Here is a 15,135-nt window from a genome sequence, read left to right as displayed (position 1 = left end):
AAAACATCTTTCTTAACAGTTCATCTTTCTAAACAGTAAAACATCTTTCTAAACAGTTCAACATCTTTCTTAACAGTTCAACATCTTTCTTACCAGTAAAACATCTTTCTTAACAGTTCAACATCTTTCTAAACAGTTCAACATCTTTCTTAACAGTTCAACATCTTTCTTACCAGTAAAACATCTTTCTCAACAGTTCAACATCTTTCTTAACAGTAAAACATATTTCTTAACAGTTCAACATCTTTCTAAACAGTTCAACATCTTTCTGAACAGTTCAACATCTTTCTTACCAGTAAAACATCTTTCTTAACAGTTCATCTTTCTAAACAGTAAAACATCTTTCTAAACAGTTCAACATCTTTCTTAACAGTTCAACATCTTTCTTACCAGTAAAACATCTTTCTTAACAGTTCATCTTTCTAAACAGTAAAACATCTTTCTAAACAGTTCAACATCTTTCTTAACAGTAAAGCATCTTTCTTAACAGTTCATCTTTCTTAACAGTAAAGCATCTTTCTTAACAGTGGAACATCTTTCTAACCTAAACGATGGGTTTCATAACAGTGATTAATCTTTCATGTTTCTAACTGGTGCAATGTGTATAGTTGACAAGACCAGTATAAAGAGACAACTGACTATTGACAACTTTGAGCCGTTTTTCTGTTGCTGTGTGGATAAGTTCATTTCCCAATACAATAATATCTTACTTCAAAGCTCTGGGATGAATGGAAGATGTGGATTTGTCCAGGTGCCTCCCTTTCCTCTGCCCCACATGCTCCATGACCCTGAGAGGAAAAGAGTGAGCTGGTAAACAAAATAGATGGATAGATCGATGTTGTTGTTTTCTTTTCTTTTTTTTTACTTCAGTGCATTATCAACTTGTGTATAACAAATATTGTCAAAATAATTTCATTTTTGTATAAATTACTAAGTACTGTGTGGTCAAGCTTGTCCAAGCTGTTTTCTTGAGGCAGGGTGATGCAAGTACCACCGGGAGCAAACATACCTAGCTAAAGAAGCAAAACAAAAAGGACTTTGCCTGGAGTCCCAAGATTTTATTTGATTTTTTTGACATCATAGTAATTCATTACTGAGCAGCTGTTTTGCAGTTTCAAACACATTTTCACCTTTCAGACAATACTTTACACTGAATGAATCCTTTCTCTATCTGGGAGATTTATACAGTTAAGAAATGCCATTTGCAGAGCACCGTGTCTGCCATTTTACTTTCTGACCAAGTGTTTTGTGGGGCAGGGCATCAAATAACAACACAACCACTTAACCAGCTTGACTCCTGTGTTGTTGTTGTTTTTTTGGGTTTATTTTTTTTTTGGATGTTCCCTTTATTCTTCCCAATTGTACTTGGCCAATTACCCCACTCTTCCGAGCCATCCCGGTCACTGCTCCACCCTCTCTGCCGATCCGGGGAGGGCTGCAGACTACCACATGCTTCCTCCGATACATGTGGAGTCGCCAGCCGCTTCTTTTCACCTGACAGTGTGGAGTTTCGCCAGGGGGACGTAGCACGTGGGAGGGTCACGCTATTCCCCCCAGTCCCCCCCCGAACAGGTGCCCTGACCAACCAGAGGAGGTGCTAGTGCAGCGACCAGGACACATACCCACATCCGACTTCCCACCCGCAGACACGGCCATTTGTGTCTGTAGGGACGCCCGACCAAGCCGGAGGTAACACGGGGATTCAAACCGCCGATCGCCATATTGGTAGGCAACGGAATAGACCGCCACACTACCAGAACACCCGACTCCTGTATTTTCTAATGCAGGGTTGTTGTTTTCGTTCTTTCCTTTGTTTCAATTCCATTCAGAGATTCTTGCATATATTTACCAACTGTTTGATGCTTGTTGGGAGCCAACACATTTCACACAGTGCATTTAAACACACAACACAACATGTGTGTCGTGAAACAGTGTGGGCAGCTGAGATGGGCCTCAAACAACATGAGACTAACACCTGTCTACTTTGTGCGCAGCGCTGTGTGTTTCCCCTGTAGAGGGAATGTGTGTTTGTTTCAGTGGAGAGGATAAACCAACATGATGTTGTGAGACTGCAGTGGTTAACACACACACACACACACTTCAACACACATACAGATAAAAACACATACCTTCACATGCACATGGAGACACACATAGGCATAAACACACACACAACACACACGACACACACAAACACACACAGTTCATACACATACAAAGACACACAGAAACAAACACACACACAAACACACACACACGCACAATGATGCAGACACATATACACATGGCACAGACAAACAGATACACATACAGTTCATTCTCATAAACACAAAACACACGCACACACACACACACACACACACACATGTAGACCGTGTGTTTCTCTCTCACACTTCACTCCCTGTCTAACACTGCAGCAGTAAATATCGGAGATAGGAATCCTCTGCAAAGCGTTGTCTAATTACCCCCAGCAACATGCAAACTGATTAACTTGTAATTGCTGCTCTGAATGCAGCCCGTCCCTCTCTCCTCGTTAGGGTTATTACTGACTATAATTACCGCTAATGTGCAGACAAACACAAACACACACACACACGGAACAAGGATCTAGGTGCACGTGCATCTGCACACATACACTCTTTTGCACCAAACATATTTTTGCATAGATACTCACAGACAAAGGCACCGTACTTTGTGCAAAAAAACAAAACAAAAAAAAAAAACAGCAACGTACTCACACATGCATGCGCACACACATGCAGGGCTTCTTGGAAACTGACTGGTGCACAAAGCAATAACAGTGAAATCCAGGCAACTTAATTCATTTTCAGTGTGCTGTCTCATTTACACAATGCTCTTCACAGCAGCCAAACTCATCCACCGGTCCTTACATGGCACTCCAGGTCTCGCCGGTCTCGTGTCATCACACGAGACCGGCGAAGTCTGGCATCACTTTGAAATGCAGGAGCGGACGACTACGTAAACAATTATTGTTTGTTTGCTTGTAACGTGGATGAGCTAAGATGTGAAACTTGTTGTGTTTCTGCTGTTACACTCGTATTTCCTTCATTTATCAACACAAGTCTCAGGAACAAAACAAAACCAAAATAGTAGGGTGTCTGAAAAAACGATTCAGGAACTGAGCCAATCCACTGACAATGCTGGAAAATATCTGACATTTCTGGGATTGAAAAGAACGTTGGACCACTTTTCACCAAACAAAACAGACTCAACCATTAAATAAGTAAAATAAATAAAAACCATATATATATATATATATATATATATATATATATATGTAAAATCCAGTGAGTCAAGTAGTCTTTATGAGACAGTACAAGCCTGTTTCATGCCATAAGCAATCATCAGCTGGCAAATATATATACATTTTGTCAAAAATATATATATTTTGCTCCTTATTTGTTGAGTGTTTATAATTATATATATATAAAAAATATTATATTATTCATATATACATACATATATACATATACATATATACATACACACACACACACACACATATATATATATGCAAAACAAACACGTTGATATACATGAGGACATAAACAGAAATATATACATAAAAGAACAAATCTCTCGCTTTAGTTGTTTTAGAATAATCATTACTAAAATATATCCTCAGCAGCCAAACTTGACACGACAACCTATTTTTGTATTTTGGTGTCTGGGAGTGTTTGGAGAAAATCCTCCCGTTACGACTGTATCCCAAATTGTTTTGATCTCCCTGCTGGAAATCAGATAAGTGGTGACATATGTTTGGTGTTTTTTTCCATGAAAAAGGAGCATTTGTGGAATTAACTTTCCACTTACAAAACCATAAGGGGGAATTTTAAACCATTTGTTGTTCATCGACTTTAGGCACCGTATGAGTGATGATAATTATTCGGTTTATTTGGTGCACCGCGTTGTGCACTTCACTTATGAGACTGGTCAATTTATGAAATATAGGTATAAATATATAAATACTATAAACAAAATATAAATGTATGAGACTGATCAATTTATGAAATATATATATATATATACAAATATTATAAATAAATTATAAATGTGTATATATGTTATATAAATGTAATGATTATTATTATTATTATAACGAGAATAAATACAAAGTTTTGGTATGAAATGAAAAAAGAGTACATGAAAATAAAGTTTCCTGTCTTTTGGGAAAAGAATAAATATGTTGTGGGATTTTCATTCACTGATTCATCCACTCTCTCTTTCTTCATAATAAAAGAAAATCATTCATTAAGTCTACCGTGTTTCTTATCTAGAGAAATAAACAGTAAATGTACTGATGGAGGTTTTCCTACTGGGCTGTCTTCCTCCTCGGCTGTTCCAACATGGAGGTCAGATGCTTTTGTCTGGCTGGGATGCAGGCAATCTGCTGGGGGGCTGCCTCCTGCCTGCCTTTGTGTGGAAAGAGACGTTTGCATGAAATGTAAAGCTGATTTTATCTTAATTCTCCAACTAAACTTGCTGAGGAGAACGCCACGAGAGCAAAGCTCCTTTAACTTCATAATCACTCCCCCCTTCAGCCGCACATCACGGACTAGTTGTGGGAGATTTAGCCCTTGCCTTCCTTTTCCTCTCTGACTCTGTCTCTTTACACACACACACACACACACACACACACACACACACACACACACACACACACACACACACACACACACACACACACACACACACACACACACACACACACACAATCTCTTTTTTCGGACCATTAGCGATATTGCCGGGCCACAGACCTCTGTGTTAAGTCACTTAATCAAAAGCAATGGGTTGAAAATCTTGTTTGGCTTCTTATGTCTGATTCATTCCTGCAGACAAGAGCACGAGAGAGAGAGAGAGAGAGAGAGAGAGAGAGAGAGAGAGGGAGAGAGAGAGAGAGAGAGAGAGAGAGAGAGAGAGAGAGAGAGAGAGAGAGAGAGAGAGAGAGAGAGCAAGACAGAGGGAGAGAGAGACAGACAGAGAGCGCAAGACAGAGAGAGGGAGGGAGAGAGCAATAAAGAGATATAGTAAGAGAGAGAGTGAAAGGACGATATGGAGCGATCAATCGGCTGATCAACAGAGAGATATAGACGGACAAAGAGCGAAAGGCAGAGAGAGGGACTGGGAGAGCGGGTAAGGAGAGTCTGCATGTGTAACAGAGAGGGAGAGAGTGAAATAGAGAGAGGGGGAGAGAAAGAAAGAGAGAGAGAGAAGGAGAGAGAGGGAGAGAGGGAGCGAGTGAAATAAAGACAGGAGGAGAGAGGGAGAGAGAGTGAGCGAAATAGAGAGAGGGGGAGAGAGAGTGGGCAATATAGAGGGGGGAGAGAGAGTGAACGAAACAGAGAGAGGGGGAGAGAGAGTGTGAGTGAAATAGAGAGGGGGGAGAGAGAGAAAGAGAGAGAGAAGGGGAGAGAGGGAGAGAGCGGGAGAGGGGAAGAGTACATTTGGAGGGAGCACTATGTGTTATCAACTAAGCAGCAGCACAGAGGCTATCATTGGCTCTTTGGCCCTCCGGGGATGAGGAGGCCACTCTTCCTCTAACCACCTCTCAACACCCCTCATCCATTCACACACACACACACACACACACACACACACACACACACACACACACACACACACACACACACACACACACACACGAACTTTTCTCTCTCTCCCTCTCATTTTTCTTTCCCAGTCCTCCTTTACAACCTCTCCACCATCACTCACACATTTACACACACCTGTCTCCTTCACCTCCTACCCCCCTCCAGTCTCACTGCCACTCCTCCAACCCCTACCCCTCCTTTTCTTTCCTGATGTCTCCTGAACTCTCTTCTAACCTTTTCCATCTCCGTGTTTTTTTTCTTTCCTCTACTGCTTTAGTCCCATTTCCATCCTGTTTGTGACCTGTCCTCCTGATACGTTTCTGATCTGTCCTCCTGATACAATGTTTCTGATCTGTCCTCCTGATACAACGTTTCTGATCTGTCCTCCTGATACAATGTTTCTGACCTGTCCTCCTGATACAATGTTTCTGACCTGTCCTCCTGATACGTTTCTGATCTGTCCTCCTGATACAATGTTTCTGACCTGTCCTCCTGATACAACGTTTCTGATCTGTCCTCCTGATACAATGTTTCTGACCTGTCCTCCTGATACGTTTCTGATCTGTCCTCCTGATACAATGTTTCTGACCTGTCCTCCTGATACGTTTCTGATCTGTCCTCCTGATACAATGTTTCTGACCTGTCCTCCTGATACGTTTCTGACCTGTCCTCCTGATACAACGTTTCTGACCTGTCCTCCTGATACGTTTCTGATCTGTCCTCCTGATACAATGTTTCTGACCTGTCCTCCTGATACGTTTCTGACCTGTCCTCCTGATACAATGTTTCTGACCTGTCCTCCTGATACGTTTCTGATCTGTCCTCCTGATACAATGTTTCTGACCTGTCCTCCTGATACGTTTCTGACCTGTCCTCCTGATACAACGTTTCTGACCTGTCCTCCTGATACAACGTTTCTGACCTGTCCTCCTGATAGTTTCTGACCTGTCCTCCTGATACAACGTTTCTGACCTGTCCTCCTGATACAATGTTTCTGACCTGTCCTCCTGATACAATGTCCCCCTGATACAATGACAAACACAAGAGCCACCGTCAAGCAGAGGATAGAAGATGGAGAATAAAAGGTTTGACGGGGAGAAAGATGGAAATTATAAAATACACAAAAACACACACATGCATGTGCGCACTCACAAAAACTGAAAGAAAAAAATAGAGAAACGCGGCACTTTGTGACGTCCACACTGACCTGTTCCCATATGCACGCTCAACACAATTTCACCAACAGATATGACGACAAACAAAAGGTGGATGATGATTTCTAAACAAATGGCATTCATTTATAAATCTTAATCTATTATCCAGGAAACCCGAGAGAGAGAGAGAGAGAGAGAGAGAGAGAGAGAGAGAGAGAGAGAGAGAGAGAGAGAGAGAGAGAGAGAAAAGGAAGCATGGTGTTTGTGTGTGTATATTATATACACACATTATACATAGACTGTGTAGACTGTGTCCCTACAGACATTTACAAAATAGCAACAACTGGTCCAACATGGCACCCCCTGTGGGCCACAAAACGAACCTAAACGTGCCTATCTCAGATGTCACCAGTCTGATTTTGATGAAACTTGGGCAAATGACACACCCTGAAATGACACTATGCCATTATACTATTAAACTATGATACTATAAATAATAAGAGAGAATAAATGAATAAAAAATAACGAGGAGAAAAAAATGGGAGGATCCACATGTATTGTAGGACACGCCTATATGTCTATAGTGCAAGGCTAGGCCCTCCTTTGCCAACAAAGGGGTGGTGCAATGGTAGGAATTTAAAGAAAAAATGGGGACTTGGACGTACCAACTTGAGATGAAAAGGAAAGGGGAAAAAAGAAATAAGTTTTGTGGTGGACCACATGTAACTTAAGTAACTAATAAAAAATTTAACAATACATTAACAAGGCCAGCACTCAGTCAGTGTTTCCTTTGTGTAATACTGTCTGGAGGCTATGACTGATTCTCCTGTTTCAGAGAGACACAACAGTTCAATACAGCTTCTGTTTCTCATACAAACAGTCCAGGGTGTCATGGACTTCCCTGGCTTCTCCCACCGCAACAAAAACATAGGTTAAAGAGGAACCGCAACTGATTCAGCATGCGTCCTAACCAATTCACAGGCCATACCCGGCCTGCAACAGGTTGTGTTGTACTATGTGTGTTATTCCACATAGTTTTGTGTAAATTTGTTTATACTGTGATGTGTTGCAGTTCATTTGGCTTTGTTCTTTGTGTGTATATATGTGTATAGCTTTGTGTCTTTACATATGTGTCTTTGTGACTGTATATGTGTTGTGTATATATATATATATATATATGTGTGTGTGTGTGTGTGTGTGTGTGTGTGTGTGTGTGTGTGCGTGCACGTGTTTTACTTCTCCATGGTTTGTCAACTTGTCGTGTTGGAGAAGCTTGCATGGTCCTGAGATCCCAAGGGCAATGCCGTCTGGAACTATGCTCCTGGTGGGGTCATCCATGGTGGTAAAGTCAAGGGAGAAGTCCCTGACAAAGAGCAATCTAACCAAGACCTCAACGGTGGAACAGGCAGAGGATGATGGCTGAAATCAGGGAAGAATCACAACAGCTGGGAAGGCGGATGAAGGCTGCAGCAGAAATGGGCCACCGGTCGTCTTGGACTCCATGCCACTGGATCCTGACCCAGATCTGCCAAGGTCCATGTGGTGGATTTCTGTGCACATGTCTCCCCACATTACACAAAGTCATGGACAGGCGTCCTCCATAATGGGAATCCTCCCAAACATCCTGGAGTAGTCCTATGGTGACTGGCAAGTGGCGACGGGGGAGGATTGTGAGAGCTAGAAGCCCTTCGCCATGAGCTAGCACATCAGGCGGTGGGTGCTAGATTCAGTCACTGGGCTCTTGAAACGAGATAGAAAGGTAGCTGCACCCATGACTGAGCAGCCCTCTGTAGGATCCACTCTGCTCACCCCACCTGGGGTAGAGGTTAGAAAAGGTGCCCTAAAAATAGCCCACCTCGAACCTACTGACTGGATTACCGCGTCCAGGGGGACCACCACATGTGCACAGAAACACAAACTTTGGAGCCTGGAATGTGCACACACTGATGGATGGTGCAACCGGTGACAGACCAGACAGGAGAACAGGCATCATCGCTAGAGAACTGAAGAAATGCTGGATTGACATAGCTGCCCTTTCTGAAACCCGACAGGCAGATGAAGGACAGCTGAAGGAGGAAAGGAAAGAAAAGGAAAAGCCAGCAAGGAAAAGCTGCTGATGAGCTCATGATCCATGGCATTGGATTTGCCATCAGGAACCAGATCATCAGTGACCCATCTGAACTTCATGTGGGGATCAGTGAGCGTCTCATGACCATCCGTCTGGTGCTTGCCAACAACCAGATGGGAACAGTTGTGAGTGCCTATGCCCCTACTTTAGACTCTGAAGCAGAAGTAAAAGAGCTAAAAGAGACCTTGTAAGCCTGCTTAGATGAGACACTGTCAAAATTCCTCAGGAGGACAAGATTATTCTCCTAGGAGACTTCAACGCCGGGGTCGGCTGGGATCAACACCTCTGGAAGGGCACTATAGGAAAGGAAGGCATCGGGAACATCAACTCAAATGGAGTTCTGCCTCTTTGTAAATGTGCTCAGTATGACCACACCATCACTAACACTCTCGTTTTGCCAGAAAACAAATTGGAGGCATCTTGGAGACACCCCTGCTCCCAACAGTGGCATCTCCTTGACTATATCATTATATAAACCAAGGACTGCCATGAGGTGAACATCACGAGGGCCATGATCAATGCAGATGACTGCTGGACAGATCATCGCGTCATCCTATCCACGATGTCCATCAAACTCAAGAGGAAGAGAAGGGTTCAAAAGAAGCAGATCCGGCCAAGACTGAACCTTGAAAGCCTGAATGAAATCGCCACCCATCAGTGACTTCAGGCCTCTCTTGGAGAAACCCTCCAACAGGAATATCCCGATGACATAGGGAAGCACTGGAGCCTGCTCAAACCCACCATCCTCATCACCTGCAAAACCACCCTTGGGTACAAGTCCAGGAAACACCAGGACTGATTTGATGGGAATGACAGAGAGCTAGAACAGCTCAGCTCCAAGAAAAGGAAAGCCTTTTTGACTGGCAAAATGATGTAACCTGCAAGGCTAAAGAGTGGCTCACTCCAGAGCAAAGGCAGACATCCAGAGACGGGTGAGGGAGCTTAAGAACTCTTGGTGGACAGAAAAGGCTCTGGAAATCCATTAAGGTGACACCAGAGGCTTTTTCAGCACTACTAAGGCCGTCTATAGTCCAAGCAACCGCAGCTTAAACCCCCTGTGCTCAATTGATGGGCAGGAGCTGCTGAAGGACGAGTCCATTAATGCGTGATGGAAGGAGCACTTCCAGAAACTCTTCAACTGCAATTGCACAGCTGAACCAGACATTGCCAGCAACATTCCCCAGAGTCCCATCAGAGAAGACATTGGGGAACCTCCCACCAAGACAGAGGTTCAAGATGCCATAAGGAGCCTTAAGAACAACAACACCACCACTGGTCCAGATGGGGTTGGTTGGAGTAGGTTCAAGGCCAAGAGCAAAATCTGCAACACCACCATCATGGAGCTTCAGTATGTAGACGGAAACGGCATCACAGCACACTCCACAAAAGACCCCCAGGACATTCTGAATGCCTTTGCCAAAGCATACAGAGCCCTGGGTCTAGCATTAAACATCAAGAAGACCCAGGTCCTATATATAACCTCCACCCAACCAGTCATCTACCCGGCCCACCATAAAAATGGAAAACAAAATTCTTGAAAATGTTTATCACTTCCCCTATCTCGGCAGGCCTTCTCAACTCAAAAGCAGACATCAATTCTGAGGTCAACCATTGCCACATGCCACTGACATAATGCCAGACTCAGGAAAATAGCCATGGAAGACCGAGACCTCAAGCCCCAAAAAAAAATCTTGGTCTATAGAGCTGTTGTTCTCCCCACCTTGCTATATGGAGACCACCAAAGATCCTTACGAAAGATCCTGAGGATCAGCTGGAAGCACAGACGCACCAACATCAGCATTCTGGAAGGAGCCAAAATGAAAAGCATCACCACCACAATAATATAGCACCAATTCCGATGGACAGGCCATGTCATCCACATGTCCAACACACGTCTCCCCAAACAGATCCTGTACTCCCAGCTGAAGGAAGGTCTGTGAGCTCCCAGCGAGCAAAAGAAACGTTTTAAGGACAATATCAAGACCAGTCTGAAGAAATTCAACTTCACATCGAGCAACTGGGAACACATTGCACTGGACAGGCACGCTTGGAAGAAATCCGTGCAGGAAGGAGCTGCACATTATGAAATGGAACGCCACTCTGCCGCAGAGAAAAAGAGACAGCACTGCAAGAAGAGAGCGAAAAAGGCTCAACCACCACCACCAACCACCACCTCTTTCCCCTGTCCACACTGCACCAAGCGTGGGGATCACTGATCGGCCTCTACAGCCACCTGAAGACCCACAAGTAGAACCCAACGGAGAGGATAGTCATACTCACTTCGAATGACTGCCGATAATGATGATGCATGTTTGTGTTTGTGTTTGTGTGTGTGTGGTGTGCTGCTAGTAGAACAGTCAGGGAATTCCATATGTTCCCTTTGGTCCCCTACGGAGCATGGAACCTCTTTTATCACCCATCATCTCCCTGACAAACACACACACACACACACACACACACACACACACACACACACACACACACACACACACACACACACACACACACACACACACACATGTATGAAGAGCAAGAGAAGAGAACTTTCATTTCATTTATTATACAAAAGAAGTTTAACGCTTCTGAAGTACAAGTACACTAAAAACAAGGCGTATGTATTTTATCTGTAAAAAGTGAAAGTTTTATCGATAAACTGTGTTTTATCCCTTCAAAGTGTTGTGTTTTTTTTCTGTAAAATACTGTTACTTTTGTTGTAAAATGGGAATTTTGGCTTGTGAAATTACAAATCCGTGCCGTAAAATATATTCATTTTACCTGGAAAATACTTGGGACTCCGGCTGAAAAATGGTAACGTGACTATAAACAAACATATTAAAATGTATATAGCAGGGGTTTAGTGTGTAACACGTGGAAACTGTCATTATAAAAAGGAAAAATTACCCCAGTGAAGCAGGCCAGTATCTAGGGTACTATGAGGAGATACTATATGTCTTCCATACACACATTCACATTAATACACTGCAGGACTCGGCCTTAATTGTAAACATTACATCAGCCAAGCTTTTCCCCCGCAGATGTACAACAAGAGAGACAATGCTTTTTTTTTTTCTAGGATGGTTTAAAATTCATAAGTGAATTGAATTTTCTTAATTATGTAAAAAGTAAAACGTGGGGTATTTTGCCGTGAATTACCCTATGATGTACATCGGAGTCAGGGAATAATCCCCCTCCTCTTAAAATGATCTCTGCTTTCATTTCCAAATTGAGGGATGGATGGATGGTCAGAAGGATGGATGGATAGAAAGGGGCAGAGGGATGGAAGATGGGAGTTTATGTGACCCAAACTCCCTCCCACCCCGTCTATCACACTCTCTCCTTTAGTCTTCCTCCACTTCTCAATGTCTCACTTTCACTCTCGTCATCATCACAACCATCTCTTGCTCTCGTTGTCTCTCTCTCTTGCACTGTCTCTCTCTCTATCTGTCCATTTGTCTCTCTCGCTCTCTTTGTGTCTCTCCTCCTGTCTGTCTCTTGCTCTCTCGTTCTGTCCCTCTCTTGCTATGTGTCTCTTGCTCTCTCTCCCACACTGTCTCTATCTTGCTGTCTCTCTCTTGCACTGTCTCTCTCTCTATCTGTCCATTTGTCTCTCTCGCTCTCTTTGTGTCTCTCGCCCTGTCTCTCTTTCTGTCTGTCTCTCTCTTGCTCTCTCGTTCTGTCCCTCTCTTGCTTTGTGTCTCTCGCTCTCTCTCTCACACTGTCTCTATCTTGCTGTCTCTCTCTCTTGCTCTTTCTTTCTCTCTCTGTTCATTTGTCTATCTCTCACTCTCTCTCTGTCTCTCTCTTTCTGTCTCTCTATCTATCTCTCACCCTCTCACTCTGTCCCTCTCTTGCTTTGTCTCTCTCTTTCTGTCTGCCTCTCTCTTGCTGTCTCTCTCTCTTTGTGTCCGTCTCTCTTCTTGCTCTGTCTCTCTCTCTCTTTGTATCCGTCTCTCCCTCTCGCTCTCTCACTCGTTCCTTGTCTTTCTCTCCCCAAAAGAAAAAAAAAAAAACTCCATTTGGTTGGACGTCTCTGTGTTCATCCTCCTAACTTCGTAGCGCCGCAGTGTGAGCGCCACATGTCTATCAGTTGTAGTGTTCAAAGTCTCATGGATTTGGGACATTTCATTGTGGGATAGAGCGATGACCATCCCTTCTTAGCCGGGCCAAGCCCCTTTTAAAAACAGCCCTGAAAGTGATGAGAAATCCCTCTCTCCCCCAAATCTTCTAAAGCCTCAGTTCCTCTGTCGGTTTCCAAATTAATGGTTAAAAGGAAAAAGAAAAAAAAAGGAAAGAAATAAAATAAAAATGACTTAATCTGCTTGTCGGCTTGTCGGTATGACAGAGACAGAAAAGGAGAGAGAGATAACCATGTTGGTGAGTACTATCTATCTATCTGTCTGTCTGTCTATCCATCTATCGATCTAAATGCAAAACACTGTGATTAATGTTAGGATGTAGATTTTGACAGTGGTCATAAAGTATGCATGTCAAATTTGTGGTACAGATGACCCCACAACCGATCAGACTAATCATAAACAGGTTATGCAATAAAAAATTATAATCAAGTCATTAATTCATATTTGGTAAAACTCTTGACTCATCCTTTTTGTGAACATGAGGTCAAAACATTTTCCTGAGGAAAAAACATCAGAATGACCCACCGCCAAAACTTCATACAAATCAAGTGGACCAGGAGGGCCATTCTTTTCCCCATTTGCATTACGTAATAAATCTTATTTACTCTACTGTGATTTGTCGAAGATGCAACACCTTTTCATCTTGCCCCCCCCCCCAACTACACCGATTTGAAAATCAATGAAGGTGGGGTGGGAGGTGGGGTTAGTTGGGGGCATCAGGGGTCACGACTGTGTAAAAGGCTGGTCTGTGTCACATTACCACATGGTTGTGGCCTCATTTGGCCACATTTCAAAGCGATCTTCATAAATGCCACACCTTTACATACAAAACCACTTCACATGAACTATGTTGATGTAACTAAGAGATCCACAGTAAAACAAAACATTTTTACTTGCAAAGATTATCATCCACGATTTATCGAACCTGTCCAGGGTGTTTCCCTGCCTTCCGCCCAATGAACGCCGGGATAGGCTCCGGCATCCTGTGACCCTAGTTAGGATAAGTGGCTTGGAAAATGGAATGGAATGGAACACAAATTTGACAATCATTTCCTCCTGAGTGCGAATCAGACAATGACAATCGGGGGCTCAGCACAGACGTGTGCGTTGGTGAGCTGAAGTCTTACAATCCTTACAGAATCTTGCTTGTTTAACGTAAAGTCTGTAGATGATGATGAATCAAATCCATTACACCAGCTCATGGGGCATGTACCACACAAGTTTTGTAGTCAGGGGTCACCAACAAAGTACTCTAGAGCAAAACTGTTAGCAAGTCAGATCCACACAATACTGCACCAGAACTTTCTTTACTATCAGTAGCCAACACTTTATTTAAAGTCCCAGCATATTAGTTGAGATCAGTAGGGTATGATTGTTGTGCATCCTATCAGTTTCTGAAGGTACTACTTGCCTACATATCTGGTATGATGGCATACATCTTAAGTGCAGTCTCATTTGTAACTCACCTCTTCGCTATTGGGTCCTGCCTCCTTTCTGTCCTCTTGACCTCCTCCTGCCTCATGACTGTCATTCTGACCCTCCTCTGCTTCCTTAATACAACACAAATGTAAAACTCACCATCACCAATACTATCCTGCTCAGTATTAAGCCTCCATGACAACCACAGAAAATACAGGCTGCATTATCATCTCTAATTGTTAAAAAATTCCTTTTTCTAATTCTTAAAAGTTTCAATTTACCCCTTTTTTAAACACAAAAAGTGTGTCAGATATCTAATCTGAATTCAATAAAGTGGTCATACATTTGAACTAATACAATTAATCAGCCTTCAGCACACATGGATTTTAATATAGTTCAATCACCCAACCAAGTAAAACTCCTGCATTCCTGAGTGAAAACAAGAGGGTGCCTATTATAAAAGCTAATATCAAACAGGCAAAATACTAACTAATCCACCACAGCCACGTTAAAGACGATTAAAATGAAATAATACACTCTATACTGATGTCAAAACGTATCTCTACAACAACAAATCATCCGTTGTCTCACTGCTTATGATTGAAGACCAGTGATAGCCTACATTAGATAATATATGAAATTGTTTACTGGTATTGAAATGCCAAGCCATAGGCACCACTAGCTAG

General features: G+C 42.9%; 1 protein-coding gene across 1 annotated transcript in view; it reads right to left on the bottom strand.

The window, feature by feature from the left end:
* The window catches only part of LOC130122143 (interleukin-11 receptor subunit alpha-like), a 176,787-nt gene extending 162,226 nt beyond the window's left edge, over nt 1-14,561 (bottom strand). Inside the window, exon 1 of the mRNA XM_056291183.1 lies at nt 14,497-14,561. Within this exon, the coding sequence (XP_056147158.1) occupies nt 14,497-14,561 (65 nt within the window). The remainder of the gene's footprint in view (nt 1-14,496) is intronic.
* Between the last annotated feature and the right edge of the window lie 574 nt (nt 14,562-15,135).

The sequence above is a fragment of the Lampris incognitus genome, chromosome 12, assembly GCF_029633865.1.
Source record: "Lampris incognitus isolate fLamInc1 chromosome 12, fLamInc1.hap2, whole genome shotgun sequence".
NCBI classification, from domain to species: domain Eukaryota; kingdom Metazoa; phylum Chordata; class Actinopteri; order Lampriformes; family Lampridae; genus Lampris; species Lampris incognitus.
This window is presented reverse-complemented; position numbering and strand designations above follow the sequence as displayed.